This window comes from Trachemys scripta, chromosome 1 (assembly GCF_013100865.1).
Source record: "Trachemys scripta elegans isolate TJP31775 chromosome 1, CAS_Tse_1.0, whole genome shotgun sequence".
NCBI lineage: Eukaryota > Metazoa > Chordata > Testudines > Emydidae > Trachemys > Trachemys scripta.
The window spans coordinates 212,778,539-212,793,613 of NC_048298.1; the positions used below are offsets into that span (position 1 = coordinate 212,778,539).

General features: G+C 39.8%; 1 protein-coding gene across 2 annotated transcripts in view; it reads left to right on the forward strand.

Annotated features, from left to right (window-relative positions):
* CLTRN (collectrin, amino acid transport regulator) overlaps positions 1-15,075 on the forward strand; it is a 38,806-nt gene that overhangs the window by 8,250 nt on the left and 15,481 nt on the right. The window contains exons 1-2 of one of the 2 annotated variants that reach the window (XM_034756375.1): positions 8,755-8,878; positions 9,278-9,336. In XM_034756375.1, coding sequence (XP_034612266.1) covers positions 8,812-8,878; positions 9,278-9,336 — 126 coding nt within the window. In that variant the 5' untranslated portion in view covers positions 8,755-8,811. Of the gene's footprint in view, positions 1-8,754; positions 8,879-9,277; positions 9,337-15,075 lie in introns of those variants that run through there. The other variant, XM_034756385.1, reaches the window with a different exon arrangement.

The window sequence follows — 15,075 nt, forward strand, 5'->3', positions numbered from 1 at the left end:
GGGTGGCCAGGGCAGTTTATTCCCAGCCCCTATTTATCAGTTTAAGGGGAAGTTGTCAGTATTAGATGGGATTTTATTTAAAGGCAGCAGGATGGTGATTCCTAAGGTGTTGCAGAAAAATGTTAAAAAGGGTACATGAAGGTCATTTCATGATTCAAAAACCTAAGAGAACGTCAAAGACACTTTATACTGGCCTCAAATGAGCAGTGACACTGAGGAAGCAGTTTACTGCATATGTCAAAAATACATGGCAAGTCAAATAAGAGCTCATGTTGGTGGCACAGGAAAAATGGACCCCTTGGAAAAAAGTAGTCCGGTGTTGTTGTGCTGTTTTGTTGGTTGGTTGTTAGTTTTTTCCAGCCAACACACACACAAAAAAAGTACTTGTTCTGGACTGTTTATTCACCCTTCCCTGAGAGAGCTTTCCTATAAAATGTTGCAACTAAACAGGTGATTATACATATCAAATCTGTTTTTGCTAGACAAGGTTTACCTGGCATAGTAATGTCTGCCAGGGAGCCACAGTTTCGTGGACATGAGTTTAAGCAGTTTGCAGTGAAGTACAGGCTTGGACATGTAACTGATAGTTCCCATTATTCCCAGTCCAACTGGTTGATGGAAAATGGTGTCAAAATAATAAAGCACCTACTGAAAAGGGATGCAGAGTCAGATTCTGACCCATATTTAACACTGTTTAATTACAGAATGGGCACCAATAAAGCATGGGCTGTCACCTGCTGACATTTTGTTCAACGGAAGACTGAAAACAAGAATGACTGATGTCAGTGTCACGGGAGACTTGCAAATGTATAAACAGACAGATAAGGCAAAACAAAAAAATCAGTCTGATTTGTGGTCCTGGGAGCTGCCACCACTTCATGAAAATGATGTTGGGCATCTCTGTGATGGGAAACAGTGTTAAATAAATGTGCTTGTTAAATAAATGTGCTCCCTTAGAAAGGGCTGTGTAGTAACTTATAATGTGTGGCAGTTACAGCTCTTATGCCTTGCGAAAGAAAGGAATGCACAGACACTGGTCTATTTAGGCAGTCTGATTTGCTGAAGATATCACAATGTAGGCGCAGCCTGGGCAAAAGACCTGGTCAGGAGGGTGACAGTCTGTAACCCCATATTCACCCCTTACACAGGACTGTGATCCATTTTGGACAAATTTTGCCTTGTGAGGTATCATTTGAAAACTCATAATTTTCTGATTATTGTCCTGGTAAAATATGTTTGGCAATACTGAATGTAAAGCTATAAGAGTCCTCCATATAGTATTATTAAGATATGTTCATTGTCTGAGGGGAGCAACCATAAACGAGTTCCTCAGAGACAAAAGGCTAGCCAACACCTAAGCCAGGTGTCAACAAAATCAAATGGACCATCACCTGGTTAAGTGGTTATTCTTTGGCAGGAAAGAGGATGTGGGTGAAAATCTACATCTTGACAAAGAAACAGATGGGGTTTCCTGTCCACACAGGCTTTCTGTCTCCTGATCATCAGCTGGAGATGGTTCTTGAAGAAGAGAAAGAATTATAAGAGGACAGAGGAGACATCCCATATGATTCCTCCTTGTCTTTCTACGCACTTAACACTTGAAGAACAAAGGAAACAGCATCGGACTGGGGGAGGGATCCTGACTGAAGGAGATTCAGCCAGTAAGACAGCTGTAACATGCAATGAAAGCGACATTTGCTTTGAATTCACTTAGCTTAATAAATTAGGTATTAGTTTCACTTTACTTTTATTTTCTTGTAACTGGTTCTGACTTTTATGCCTCATTTCTTGTAGTCACTTAAAATCTATCTTTCTGTAGTTAATAAACTTGTTTTACTGATTCATCTAAGTCAGTATGTTTGGACTGATGTGTTGGGTAAACTCCATTTGGGATAACAGGATTCAGGCATATAATTTTCTATTAATAAAACGACAAACTTTATATGAGCTAGTGTTGTCCAGGAGGGTACTGGGTAGTACAAGACACCCATTTCTGGGGAAAGTGTGGCACTGCAAATTTGCTGGTGTTGCTCTGCAGCATAGTTAATGAATGGCTGGCTATAGCACTCATACAATATAACTGGGGGGTAACTTACATGCTGGAGGCTGTGTGTGAGTAGACCAGGTGTGGTAACTCTCACAGAGAAGCAGTGTAAAAGGCACCCCAGGTTGGAGAATTGAGGGGACACAGCTGTTCATCAGTCCAGATTGTACCCTGGGTAATGTCACAGAAGGAGAGAGATGCTGGCCTCTGCTCAAGAGAGGTGATGACTGAGGAGCCAGGAACCTAGAGTGGATGCCTTTGGTAGACCATGGAGCGGGAAATACAGGTGCAGTTGCCCTGAACTGTGACACTGAAAAATTTTGTGTGCTCTCTTTTTGTTAGTCTGAACCATCATTAAAAATGAATACACCAGTTCCTTTGTTTTCATATGCACAAATATGCATCTGAGCAGACAACAGAATTAATAAGTGCGTATTCAGAATGATCTGGCTGGGTACAGTAAATAGCTTCAGAAATAGGGAAAGCAATTTTTTTGCAGCAGGTAGCTATTTCCAAAAACAAGATTAAATTAATAGATGAGACAATTCTTAGTTATCTGGAAATCCAAGTATCCTACCAGTAAAATAATCAATATTTCAGTAATGTAATGAAGTAAACATTTTCCTTACTAATAACTCCTGAGAGAGACGTTGAACTCACAGTTTCAGGGCTTAATCCTTAGTGCAGAGGGAGCAATGCAAAAACAGCGCTAAGCCATCATTTTGCCATTCCCAGTTCTGGGGCCTACTGGGTGCCGAACCAGCTCCCAGCATTAATCGGAACAGCCACGGGGAGAATGCAAAGGGATGGGGGAATAAAAGAATCCCTTCTTACTCCCTGGCTTGTAAAGATTGCATAAATGCTTGAAGTAACACATTTAAATATTCCACATCTATCCCCTATTTCTTTCTTTGACATCCTGGAAAAGTGTAGAAAATATATAACAATAATATTTTCATACATATGTGCATACATACACATATATATATATAATATGAATATTTACATATTCAACATGAATACATACTCTCCTATTTAAATCCTGCAATTTCTTTTTTTCTCTTACTTCAGTTACCATTGCAGTGGTCTTCCAATAGTTAGGAAGGCAGTTCTCAGCCTTGAGCTTTTTTCAGTTCAGGGTGGTATCAGATGTAATCCTGCATTTCACCTCCAAATTCCTGCCTTGAGCATGTCACTTCAGCAAGGTGCCTGAACTAGGCAGCAGCAAGAATCCTAAAGACTTCATCAGCTAGATCTCCTGCATGGTGATTGCTCTACGCTAGTACTAAGCCGTTGTGCTGACTGAAGCTTCACATTTCATAACGTGTCTAAGTGAAAGGAATATGATCTGTAATTTATGGTATGTGGTCTTGTTTCTTTTGTGAGGCCTGGTCCACACTAACCCACCCACTTCGGACTAAGATACGCAAATTCAGCTACGTTAATAACGTAGCTGAATTCAAAGTACCTTAGTTCGAACTTACCGCGGGTCCAGACGCGGCAGGGAGGCTCCCCCGTCGATGCCGCGTACTCCTCTCGCTGAGCTGGAGTACCGGCGTCGACGGCAAGCACTTCCGGGATCGATCCCAGAAGATCAATCAATCCGGACCAGGAAGTAAGTATAGACGTACCTTAAGAGTGGAAAGAGGTCCTTTGGGCAAGGCCATCCTTTCGGCCACATTATTCCTTGTCATGGAATAAAGTAGTGGAAACTTTTAAAATATACCATAATAGAGGCTCAAATTACATGAATAACCCAATTAAAAAACACAGGAAGAAGACCAAAAAAGTGCCACCGTGGCTAAACAACAGAGTAAAAGAAGAGGTAAGAGGCAAAAAGGCATCCTTTAAAAATTGGAAGTTAAATCCTACTGAGGAAAATAGAAAGGAGCAGTTCAAGTGTAAAAGTATAATTAGGCAGGCCTAAAAAGAATTTGATGAGCAACTAGCCAAAGACTCAAAAATTATCAGCATGAAATATTTTAAGTAGGGCTGTCAATTAATAACAGTCAATGCATGCGATTAATGCAAAACAAATTAACTAGATTAAAAGAAATAGTTGTGATTAACTGCAGTTTTAATTGCACTGTTAAACAATAGTAGAATACCAATTTAAATATATTATAAATATTTTTGGATGTTTTTCTACATTTTCAAATACATTGATTCCAATTACAACATAGAATACAAAGTGTACTGTGCTTATTTTATATTATTATTTTTAATTACAAATATTTGCATTGTAAAAAAGATAAAAGAAATAGTATTAATTTTTCAGTTCACCTCATATAAGTACTATAGTGCAATCTCTTTATCATGAAATAGATTTTTTTAACCTAACTGCACTGAAAAACAAAACAATGTAAAACTTTAGCGCCTACAAGTCCACTCAGTCCTACCACTTGTTCAGCCAATCGCTAAGACAAACAAGTTTGTTTATATTTACGGGAGCTAATGCTGCCCACTTCTTATTTACAATGTCACCTGAAAGTGAGAACAGGTGTTTGCATGGCACTATTGTAGCCAGCATTGCAAGATATTTACATACCAGATATGCTAAATATTTGTATGTCCCTTCATGCTTCAACAAACTGATAAATTAAACAGTAATAAGTCACCAGAACCAAGCGGTACTCACCCAAAAATTTTGAAGGAACTCAAATATGAAATTGCAGAACTATTAAGTGTGGTATGTAACCTATTATTTAAATCAGCTTCTGCATCAGATGACAGGCAGATAGCTAAAATGACACCAATTCTTAAAAAAATCTCCAGAGGCAATCCTGGAAATTACAGGCTGGCAAGCCTAACTTCTGTACCAGGCAAATTGGTTTAAACTATAGTAAAGAACAGAATTATTCAGACACATAGATGAACATGATTTATTGGGGAAGAATCAACACGGCTTTTGTAAAGGGAAATCATGCCTCACCAATCTATTAGAATTATTTGAGGGGGTCAACAAACATGGACAAGGATGATCCAGGAGATATAGTATACTTGGACTTTCAGACAGCGTTTGACAAGGTCCCTCACCAAAGGCTCTTAACCAAAGTAAGCAGTCATGGGATAAGTTGGAAGGTCATTTAATTGATCAGTAACTGGTTAAAGCACAGGAAACAAAGGATAGGAATAAATGGTCAGTTTTCAGAATAGTGAGAGGTAAATAGTGATGTCTCCCAGGGATCTGTACTGGGACCAGTGCTGTTCAACATATTCATAAATGATCAAGAAAAGGGGGTAAACAGTGAGGTGGCAAAATTTGCAGATGATACAAAATTACGCAAGATAGTTAAGTCCAAAGCAGACCGCAAAGAGTTACAAAGGGATCCCACAAAACTGGGTGACTGGGCAACAAAATGGCAGATGAAATTCAGTATTGATAAATGCAAAGTAATGCACACTGGAAAACGTAATCCAGAGCTAAACGAACTGTTCCAACTCAAGAAAGAGATTTTGGAGTCATTGTGGATAGTTCTCTGAAAACATCTGCTCAACATGCAGTGGCAGTCAAAAATGCTAACAGGATGTGAGGAACCATTAGGAAAGGAATAGATAATAATACAGAAAATATGTCACTATATTAATCCATGGTACGCCCATATCTTGAATACTGCATGCAGTTCTGGTTGCCTCATCTCAAAAAAGATATATTAGAATTGGAAAAGGTACCGAGAAGGGCAACAAAAATTATTGAGGGTCTGAAACAGCTTCCATGTGAGGAGAGATTCAAAAGGCTGGGACTTTTCAGCTTGGAAAGGAGATACTAAGGTGGGATATGATAGAGTTCCATAAAATTGTGAATGGTGTGGAAAAAGTGAATAAGGAAATGTTATTCACCCCTTCATGTAACAGAAGAACCACGAGTCTTCCAATGAAATTAATAGGCAGCAGATTTAAAACAAACAAAAGGATGTACTTCTTCACACAACACAGAGTCAACCCAGTGAACTCATTGCCAGAGGATGTTGTGAAGGTCAAAAATATAATGGGGTTCAAAAAAGAACTAAAGTTCATGGAGGATAGGTCCTTCAATGGTTATTAGTCAAGATGGTCAGGGATGCAACCCCATGCTCTGGGTGTCTCTAGCCTCTGACTGCTAGAAGCTAGGAGTTGATCACTAGATGATTGCCTATTCTGTCCATTCCTTCTGAAGCACTTGGCATTGACCACTGTCAGAAGACAGGATATTGGGCTAGATGGCCCATTGGTCTGATCCAGTATGGCCGTTCTTACGTTCTTATGTTTATCTTAAGGCCATTTGTCAGGCAAATTGAACCTTCTAGCTAAACTTGGTTGCAGTTTCCTTCAGAACTTGTCAACATTGCACAATGGCAGCACAATGCAACTTCACATCCTATGACTCATAGACTCATAGACTTTAAGGTCAGAAGGGACCATTATGATCATCTGGTCTGACCCCCTGCATGCTGCAGGCCATAAAACCGTCCCTACCCCTTCCCTGGACTCTGCTGTTGAAGTCCCCAATCCTGTTTTAGGTGACTTCAATCGGCAGAAACCCTCCTGCTAGAGATCCCTGCCCCATGCTGCGGAGGAAGGCGAAAAACCTCCAGAGGCTCAGCCAATCTGCCCTGGAGGAAAATTCCTTCCCGACCCCAAATATGGCGATCAGTAAGACCCCGAGCATATAGGCAAGAGTCTCCAGCCTGACCCCTGTCAGCCATTATACAATTTGCCTACCATTGCTTAGTTTTCCTTGACTACTATGTTTTACCATTAAACCATTCCCTCCATAAATTTATCTAACTTAATCTTAAAACCAGACAGGTCCGTCGCCCCCACCGTTTCCCTCGGAAGGCCGTTCCAATATTTCACCCCTCTGACGGTCAGAAACCTTCGTCTAATTTCAAGCCTGAACTTCCCCACGGCCAGTTTATATCCATTCGTTCTCGTATCCACATTAGTACTGAGCTGGAATAATTCTTCTCCCTCCCTCGTATTAATCCCTCTAATATATTTAAAGATAGCAATCATATCCCCCCTCAGCCTTCGCTTTGTCAGACTAAACAACCCAAGCTCCTCCAGTCTCTTTTCATACGACAGGTTTTCCATTCCTCTGATCATCCTAGTGGCCCTTCTCTGCACCCGTTCCAGTTTGAGTTCATCTTTTTTAAACATGGGAGACCAGAACTGCACACAGTACTCCAAATGAGGTCTCACCAGTGCCTTGTACAACGGAAGCAGGACCTCCTTATCCCTACTAGATATACCTCGCCTAATGCATCCCAAGACAGCATTGGCTTTTTTCACCGCCACGTCGCATTGTCGACTCATAGTCATCCTGCGGTCTACGAGGACCCCTAGGTCCTTCTCCTCTTCCGTTACTTCTAACCAATGTGTCCCCATCTTGTAACTAAAATTTTTATTAGTCATCCCCAAATGCATCACCTTACACTTTTTACTATTAAATTTCATCCTATTTCTGATACTCCAATTCACAAGCTCATTCAAGTCTCCCTGCAGGATATCCCTATCCTCCTCCGAATTTACAACGCCTCCCACCTTCGTATCATCCGCAAACTTTATCAGCCCACTTCTGCAATCGGTTCCGAGGTCAGTTATAAATAAATTAAATAAAATGGGTCCCAAAACCGAACCTTGAGGCACTCCACTAGTAACCTCCCTCCAACCTGACAGTTCACCCTTTAATACGACCCGCTGCATTCTCCCCATTAACCAATTCCTTATCCACCTCTGGATTTTCATATCGATCCCCATGTTTTTCAGTTTAACCAATAATTCCTCATGGGGTACAGTATCAAACGCTTTACTGAAATCCAGGTATATCAGGTCCACCGCATTTCCCTTATCTAATAAATCCGTTACTTTCTCAAAGAAGGAGATCAGATTCGTTTGGCACGATCTGCCCTTCGTAAAACCATGTTGTAATTTATCGCAATTGCCACTAACCTCCAGGTCCTCAACTAGTTTCTCTTTCAGAATTTTCTCTAACACCTTGCACACTACAGATGTTAAACTAACAGGCCTGTAGTTACCCGGATCACTTTTTTTCCCTTTCTTGAAAATAGGAACCACATTAGCTATTCTCCAGTCTAACGGGACCACCCCCGAGTTTACAGATTCATTGAATATTATCGCTAATGGGCCTGCTATTTCTCGCGCCAATTCCTTCAATATTCTCGGATGAAGATCGTCCGGTCCTCCCGACTTAGCCCCATTAAGGCATTCAAGTTTTGTTTCTACCTCGGATACGGTAATCCCCCATCCTGAATGCCCCTCTGTAGTGGTGCTAGCATCCCTAATACCTTCATTGGCCTCATTGAACACCGATGCAAAATATTCATTGAGATATTGCGCCATGCCTAGATTGTCTTTAATCTCCTCTCCAGCAATAGTCTTCACACAGCTAGTAGACCTGCAGGTTGGCTTTGAATTAAGTACCTTATGATCTCAGACATTTTTGGTATATGTTGGAGATCATGACCAAAAAGACCAGAAAGTATAGCTATGGCTAGCATATGAAGTTTTCTGATTGTTTTAGGAAATAGCTTGGAGGAAGAAAATTAAATGTGTCTTATCTCTTTCTTTGCTAAAGAGAAAAAAGCAAATAGAAAATGGTTCTTTCCAATTACAGTTTTAGCTAAAATAATGGGGTTAATTATTAAACCTTTTACTTAGTTGCTCATTTTTTCTGCTGATGCTTTAATCCTGGGTCACAGAAAGTTTAAGACTGCTTTACTGTGGTGACTTTTTTCTTTTTGCCACAAGTTTTCCACTCTGAAAGGATGTTAGGGGTTTTGCTGCTTGCGTTCTCCTTGGTTACCATTGTTCATTCTGAGCTCTGCAGACCAGGTAAGTTTTGCAATTGAGCCTCATCCTTTATCAGTTAAATGTCTCAACTTGATGGACACTTTCAAAGCTGGCCGCTTAGACTTATTTTTGTAACACTTCTTATAGAGTTTGAGGGTGTATACTCTGAACCTTCACCTCTTTTGTGAGTTTGTGAATAGGTTGCTAAAGCCAATCTTATTCTATTCTGAAGAGATCATGGTTAAAACCACATTGAGAATCCACGGTGTCTGGGCTTGTTCACACTAACAATGTCGAGGTCTCCTAATCATGTAATAAGTTAAGATACATTTAGAAGCTTTTAAGACTATGCTCTGTAATACAGTTGGAAAAGTAAATCATTTAAAAACCAATTTTCCAAGATTATTTTTATGTTTATTGCTTTCTTTTTCTTTGTGTCAGATGCACAGAATGCTTTCAAAGTACGGCTTAGTATCAAAACAGCTTTGGGAGATAATGCAGTAAGTAAAGTATCTTCATGTATTCTTTCTGACTGAATAACTGACTAAGTAGAGCTAATATAAACGGTAAAATCTCTGAGGGGACAATTTGCACTGACGTCCTCTCTGTAATAAACTGCCCATCAAGTCATAATTCAGGTATTAGTTTCTTGAGGTTAGGATAGCATTAGTCTAAAACAAGTGTCCTTTAAAACAGTAAGTATAAAGCATACCTCTTCAGAACGAGAATGTTCCATGTACATTATTTTGGAAAGCACTTAGAGATGTTGTACCTTCAATATGAAAAGTGCAATGTAAATACAAATTCTGTCTCTCCTACTTTGGCTAAAGCTGCTCTGCTTGAGAATGCTAAAATGTAAAGGCAAGCAAGTGGTGGCAGATAAGAAGGAAAAGTCTTAGATCTTCCTTAGTTTTGATTTTATTTCAGACTTTCAGGTCAATGGACAGAACCCATCAATTCATTCCCAGTTTTGAATACTTACAGTATATCTCCTGTATGTTACAGGGTTCAACATTGAATTAGATATGAAATGTCTTGATCTTTTTCTTTATTGGAAGACAAGAACCCAGTTATGCTAGAAGCCTGGGAAATAAACTGCCACAGTAATATGTTGTAAAAGGTATTTGTTGCAGATACTCAAGCTCTTTTTATGACACAGGAAGCTATTCCCAAATAAAACTGAAATGTCAAATAATTTAAATCTGTGTGAGCAGGGACTTGATTGTGATAGAAAGTGCAACAGCCAGAACAAATAGGGAATAGATCCTCAGGATATATGTTAAAGTATTTGTCTTTGAAAATCAATATTTAAATCAGCTTTCCTTGGCTAAGAAACTTTAATAAAAACAGATTAAGTTGGATTGTTTTAAAAATATATTTAAAATAACATAATCCTGCAGTAGAAAATATGATGAAATTGTACCTGATACTCACCTTGATTACAACTGTTTCCATTCTGAGCAAAGAATGAAAGTGACAGTTCACGTTTTGTCCCTTTAACAATAACATCATCTCTCTGACTATAGTCAAATAAATATTTTTTTTCAGTTACTCTGCTCTTTACTATTTTACTGAGTTCTGCATCACAAAGAACCTAAGACCTGAAGCAGTAGCCCAAAAAGGTACCCCTTATTCTGGCTTTTGTTATAATAAAGTATTCCTCTAGTTGTTTTACGCAGAATAAACTCTAGTTTATTTCACACAGTATGAGAGGTTTGAATAAAGCTAAGACCTGCAACAATCTAATTTAGGATAATTTTTACATCAATAACCTGCTGAGAATAGTTTGTTGACACACAAAAGTATCAACAGATGGTCAATAATCGCTTCTCTAGGTGCACAATGAATGGTTACCTTTTTACAGCACTTCTAATGCCGTCTGCAAATAAATTAAATTCAAATAGATATCAATGTACTCTAAAATTAATTCAGTCTTAATAATTTGGAGCACAATGCTATCTTTCCAGTTTTAACATGGAGGAGAGAGAATACAATCACATAAGTTTCAGATGGAAAATATTTAGTCTCCTATTGCATCACTGATTAGATGCTCTGCTACTTAAATCTCTTTTATTCATTTTCAGATGAATGTGCAATATACAGTGATACAAGACTATAAGCAGTACTGGCATTTTAAATCTTGGATTGCAGGATCACCCATAAAGATCTATACATCCAGGGGCTTAGCATATAGGTCAGTAGAGCTAACAAATAATAGAGAATAATGTAATCAGTTATTTTCACCTATTTTGTAATGGTAGCAAAGACAGACACCATTCTTTATCATGTTCAAGAATGAGACTTAATTCTTTGGTGCAGGGAACGTCGTTTACTATTTTTATACAGCACCTCACACAGTGGAGCCTGGACCTGGCTGGCCTGTTGGTGCTACTGTAATATACATATGATAATATTAATACTTTTACTTTCTTTAGTTCAGATCATTATAGATTACTACTGAGTTTCCTAAACTGTGTTGTCTGGATCAGTGGCTCTCAACCTTTCCAGACTACTACCTTTCAGGAGTCTGATTTGTCTTGCATACCCCAAGTTTCACCTCACTTAAAAACTACTTGCTTACAAAATCAGACATAAAAATACAAGTGTCACACACACTATTACTGAAAAATTGATTACTTTCTCATTTTTGCTATATAATTAAAAATAAATCAATTGGAATATAAATATTGTACTTACATTTCAGTGTATAGTATATAGAACAGTATAAACAACTCGTATGAAATTTTAGTTTGTATTGACTTCAGTAGTGCTTTTTATGTAGCCTGTTGTAAAACTAGGTAAATATCTAGATGAGTTGCTGTACCCCCTTGGAAAACGTCTGTGTACCCCCAGGGGTACATGTACCTCTGGTTGAAAACCACTGGTCTAGACCATTGGTGATCCCGAGAGCCTCTGATCACATGGTACTGTATATCCTCTGTATTTCTAGCTACTAAATCACACTAAAGGGGAGCTGAAAATACAATAAATGCTTTACTGATATTTCTTTTCCATGTAAGCAATTGCTGTAACTCTCACACAGATGTTATTTCATCACCAATGGAGGGAATGTGATCCATGTGATCACACAATGAAGGGGAGGTGGTCTGCAAGATAATCTATTAAAATGGTTTTAACATGATGAAATAATCTGAGAACTCTGGCACTACTCGAATCCTTTTGATGACTGTCAGTCACATAGATATTTAGAGTGGTATTGTTAAATTAATAGGACCATATTGGCCGTGGTGTAAATAAATATAATATGTGTTAAAGTCAATGATTGTTGTGCTTTCTTATGTCTAGGCTCAGTTTGACCCTTAGAGTCAGACTGCTAAAGCATCACACTGCCTTCTGAATGCTAGATCTGTCGGTATAACTCTGCTACTTTACAGAATATAAAAGATGGTATGTGTAATAGCTCTCTGATCAGCACAGAACCTGTAGTTTTAAATATTGCAGTTCTGTTTCACTGATAGTGTGCTATTGCTTTCTGAATTGCAAGTGAAGTGTTCAGAATATCTCTTGTACAAAGCAGTGCAATATGTGCATAAATAGTATGTAAACAAACCAAATTTGTACTCAGCAATTTAAAAATAAATGTATTTGGTAATGCTCCACTGCGTCTATTACCTATATTAGCATGCAATAGAGCTTACATAGTCATCTATTTTCAAGGCATCTCATGTGAATGTCTTGAGAGCTGGGCAAATAAGTATAATGATGAATATAACAGGGATTTTTTCCTCTTGGAGCTGTCCTGAAAAAATGCAATAGTGCGTGGTGAGTCAATCAGTAATTCCATGAACAAATGAGAGGAAGATCTTTTCTTTTAGCACTGTAAACAGGGCTACGTTGTTTGAATACGGATGTCCTTAAAATGATGAAAAATAGGTGTATGGTCCTCATCTACATTCAGTGTTCTTTTATACTATATCTTTTATTTTTAAGTCTCAGTCTTTTTGTTGTTGCTGTCTCACATCTTCATCAGTTCTGTAGGAAAAAAGTTTAGGCCTTGGGAGAGAGTCCTTCGTTCAGACTACCATTTTGTCGTTCTATGTTCCCATATTGGCACGTATCACCACAGTATGTTAACACCATTCTTGTTTCCTAGACCAGCGGCTCTCAACCTTTCCAGACTACTGTACCCCTTTCAGGAGTCTGATTTGTCTTGCATACTCACGTTTCACTTCACTTAAAAATTACTTGCTTACAAAATCAGACATATGCAGTAATAATCTGCAGTGTATTTGATGCTTTTTGTAACCAGGCTATAGTCAGTGTGAAAGTCTCAAGTGTGCTGCATCAGCCTACTCCAAGGGATGTGCGTGGTGAGTGTTAAGATTGTCATTCCCAAGGCATGTCTAGATCAGCAGGACTTGTGTAAGTTTATGGAATCCCAGTGAGGCCTTTTGAAAATACTAGCAGACATGCCCTTAACCATGTTCCGACTCTGCCTCTTTGTTTACCACTCTGAACTACGTATTGCTGGCCCTCAGTTGCTGCTTACATCCCTTTTAGAAAATGCCACGAATGCGCATAGGACCCAAAACACCTTTTCAGTGACCAGTCCGGGCAAGTTTGTCAGTGTTCTGGCCTCAACCACTAAAACATCCAATGAGAAGCATTATTAGAATGTCAGGGTTAGAAGGGACCTCAGGAGGTCATCTTAGTCCAACCCTCTGCTTAAAGCAAGACCAATCCCCAGATAGATTTTTGCCCCAGATCCCTAAATGGACCCCTCAAGGATTGAACTCACAACCGTGGGTTTAGTATGCTAATACTCAAACTGCTGAGCTATCTCTCCGCCAAGTAATGGAAGCTACTGACCGATCATACACTGAAGGCAAAGCAGTATTTCCAGAGCAGATTCTGAAAGCTGCTTTTCAGGGATGTTACGTTCACCACATTGGTCTGCTATTACTCCTACGAAGATCTGTTATCCTGTACGGAGTTGTGAATGAAAATATATATAAGTGTTGTGTCATGCTAGTATATTTCTCTGTCTGCATATAGAAAACCTTTGTGAAATCCTGGCCCCATTGAAGTAAATAGCAAACCTCCCACTACATACCTCCCAACAGTCCTAGGTTTCCTGGGATTGTTCCACTTTGACCCCGAAACCTCCTGTCATGGATACAGTGGCTCCTGTCCCAAGGGGCTGCCTGGGCCCAGCTCCTCACTCCAAGCATTGCGACCTGAGTCCTGGCACACGGGGTCACACTACTGTTCAGGTTCAGCCTGCCTGTCTCCCTGGTGAGGGGCAGCATGGCACCCATCACAGTGCCGCTCAAATTTGGCATGGCTACTACCCCATTAGAGTCCAGGGAGCCAGGTCCAGACCTGTGGGACAGGAGCCGCTGCTGTGGGGTGAGTCCAGAGTAGGCTTGTTCTGCAACTCCCCAAGCCTCCCCCCCGCACCGGGGGCAGCACTCAACTCCCTCCAGCCAGGGCCTCCCACTCTGCAGGGCAGCGCCTGACACCCCCTCTTGGGGCAAGACCTGTCCAACACCACTGGAAACGCTGAGAGGTATTCCAGTAATGGGGCTAGGATTTCACCCACTGTCTAGAAATGTACTTGTGGTTACTTTGTGGCTATATTGAAATGTAAAATAACATGCCCAGTGGTTAAAACAGGGGTAGGCAACCTATGGCATGTGTGCCGAAGGCAGCACACGAGCTGATTTTCAGTGGCACTCACATTGCCCGGGTCCTGGCCACCGGTCCAGGGGGCTCTGCATTTTAATTTAATTTTAAATGAAACTTCTTAAGCATTTTAAAAACCTTATTTACTTTATATACAACAATAGTTTAGTTATATATTATAGATTTATAGGAAGAGCCCTTCTAAAAACGTTAAAATTATAACTGGCACGCGAAACCTTAAATCGGAGTGAATAAATGAAGACTCGGCACACCACTTCTGAAAGGTTGCCAACCCCTGGGTTAAAATATGTTTTCCTTTAGCTGAATATCCTAATCTGTCCTAACATTTTATTTGCTTTAACTTTAATTCTGCAATCCTTTCCAACAGGGCCGCCCGAGGGGTGGCGGGGTGGCAAGTGGGGCAATTTGCCCTGGGCCCCATAGGGGGGCCCAGGAGAATATAGTATTCTATAGTATTGCAATTTTTTTTATGGAAGGGGCCCCTGAAAATTGCTTTGCCCCGGGCCCCCTGAATACTCTGGGCAGCCCTGCTTTCCAAGTGCAGGTATGATCAGCAAATTGACTATGTAAAA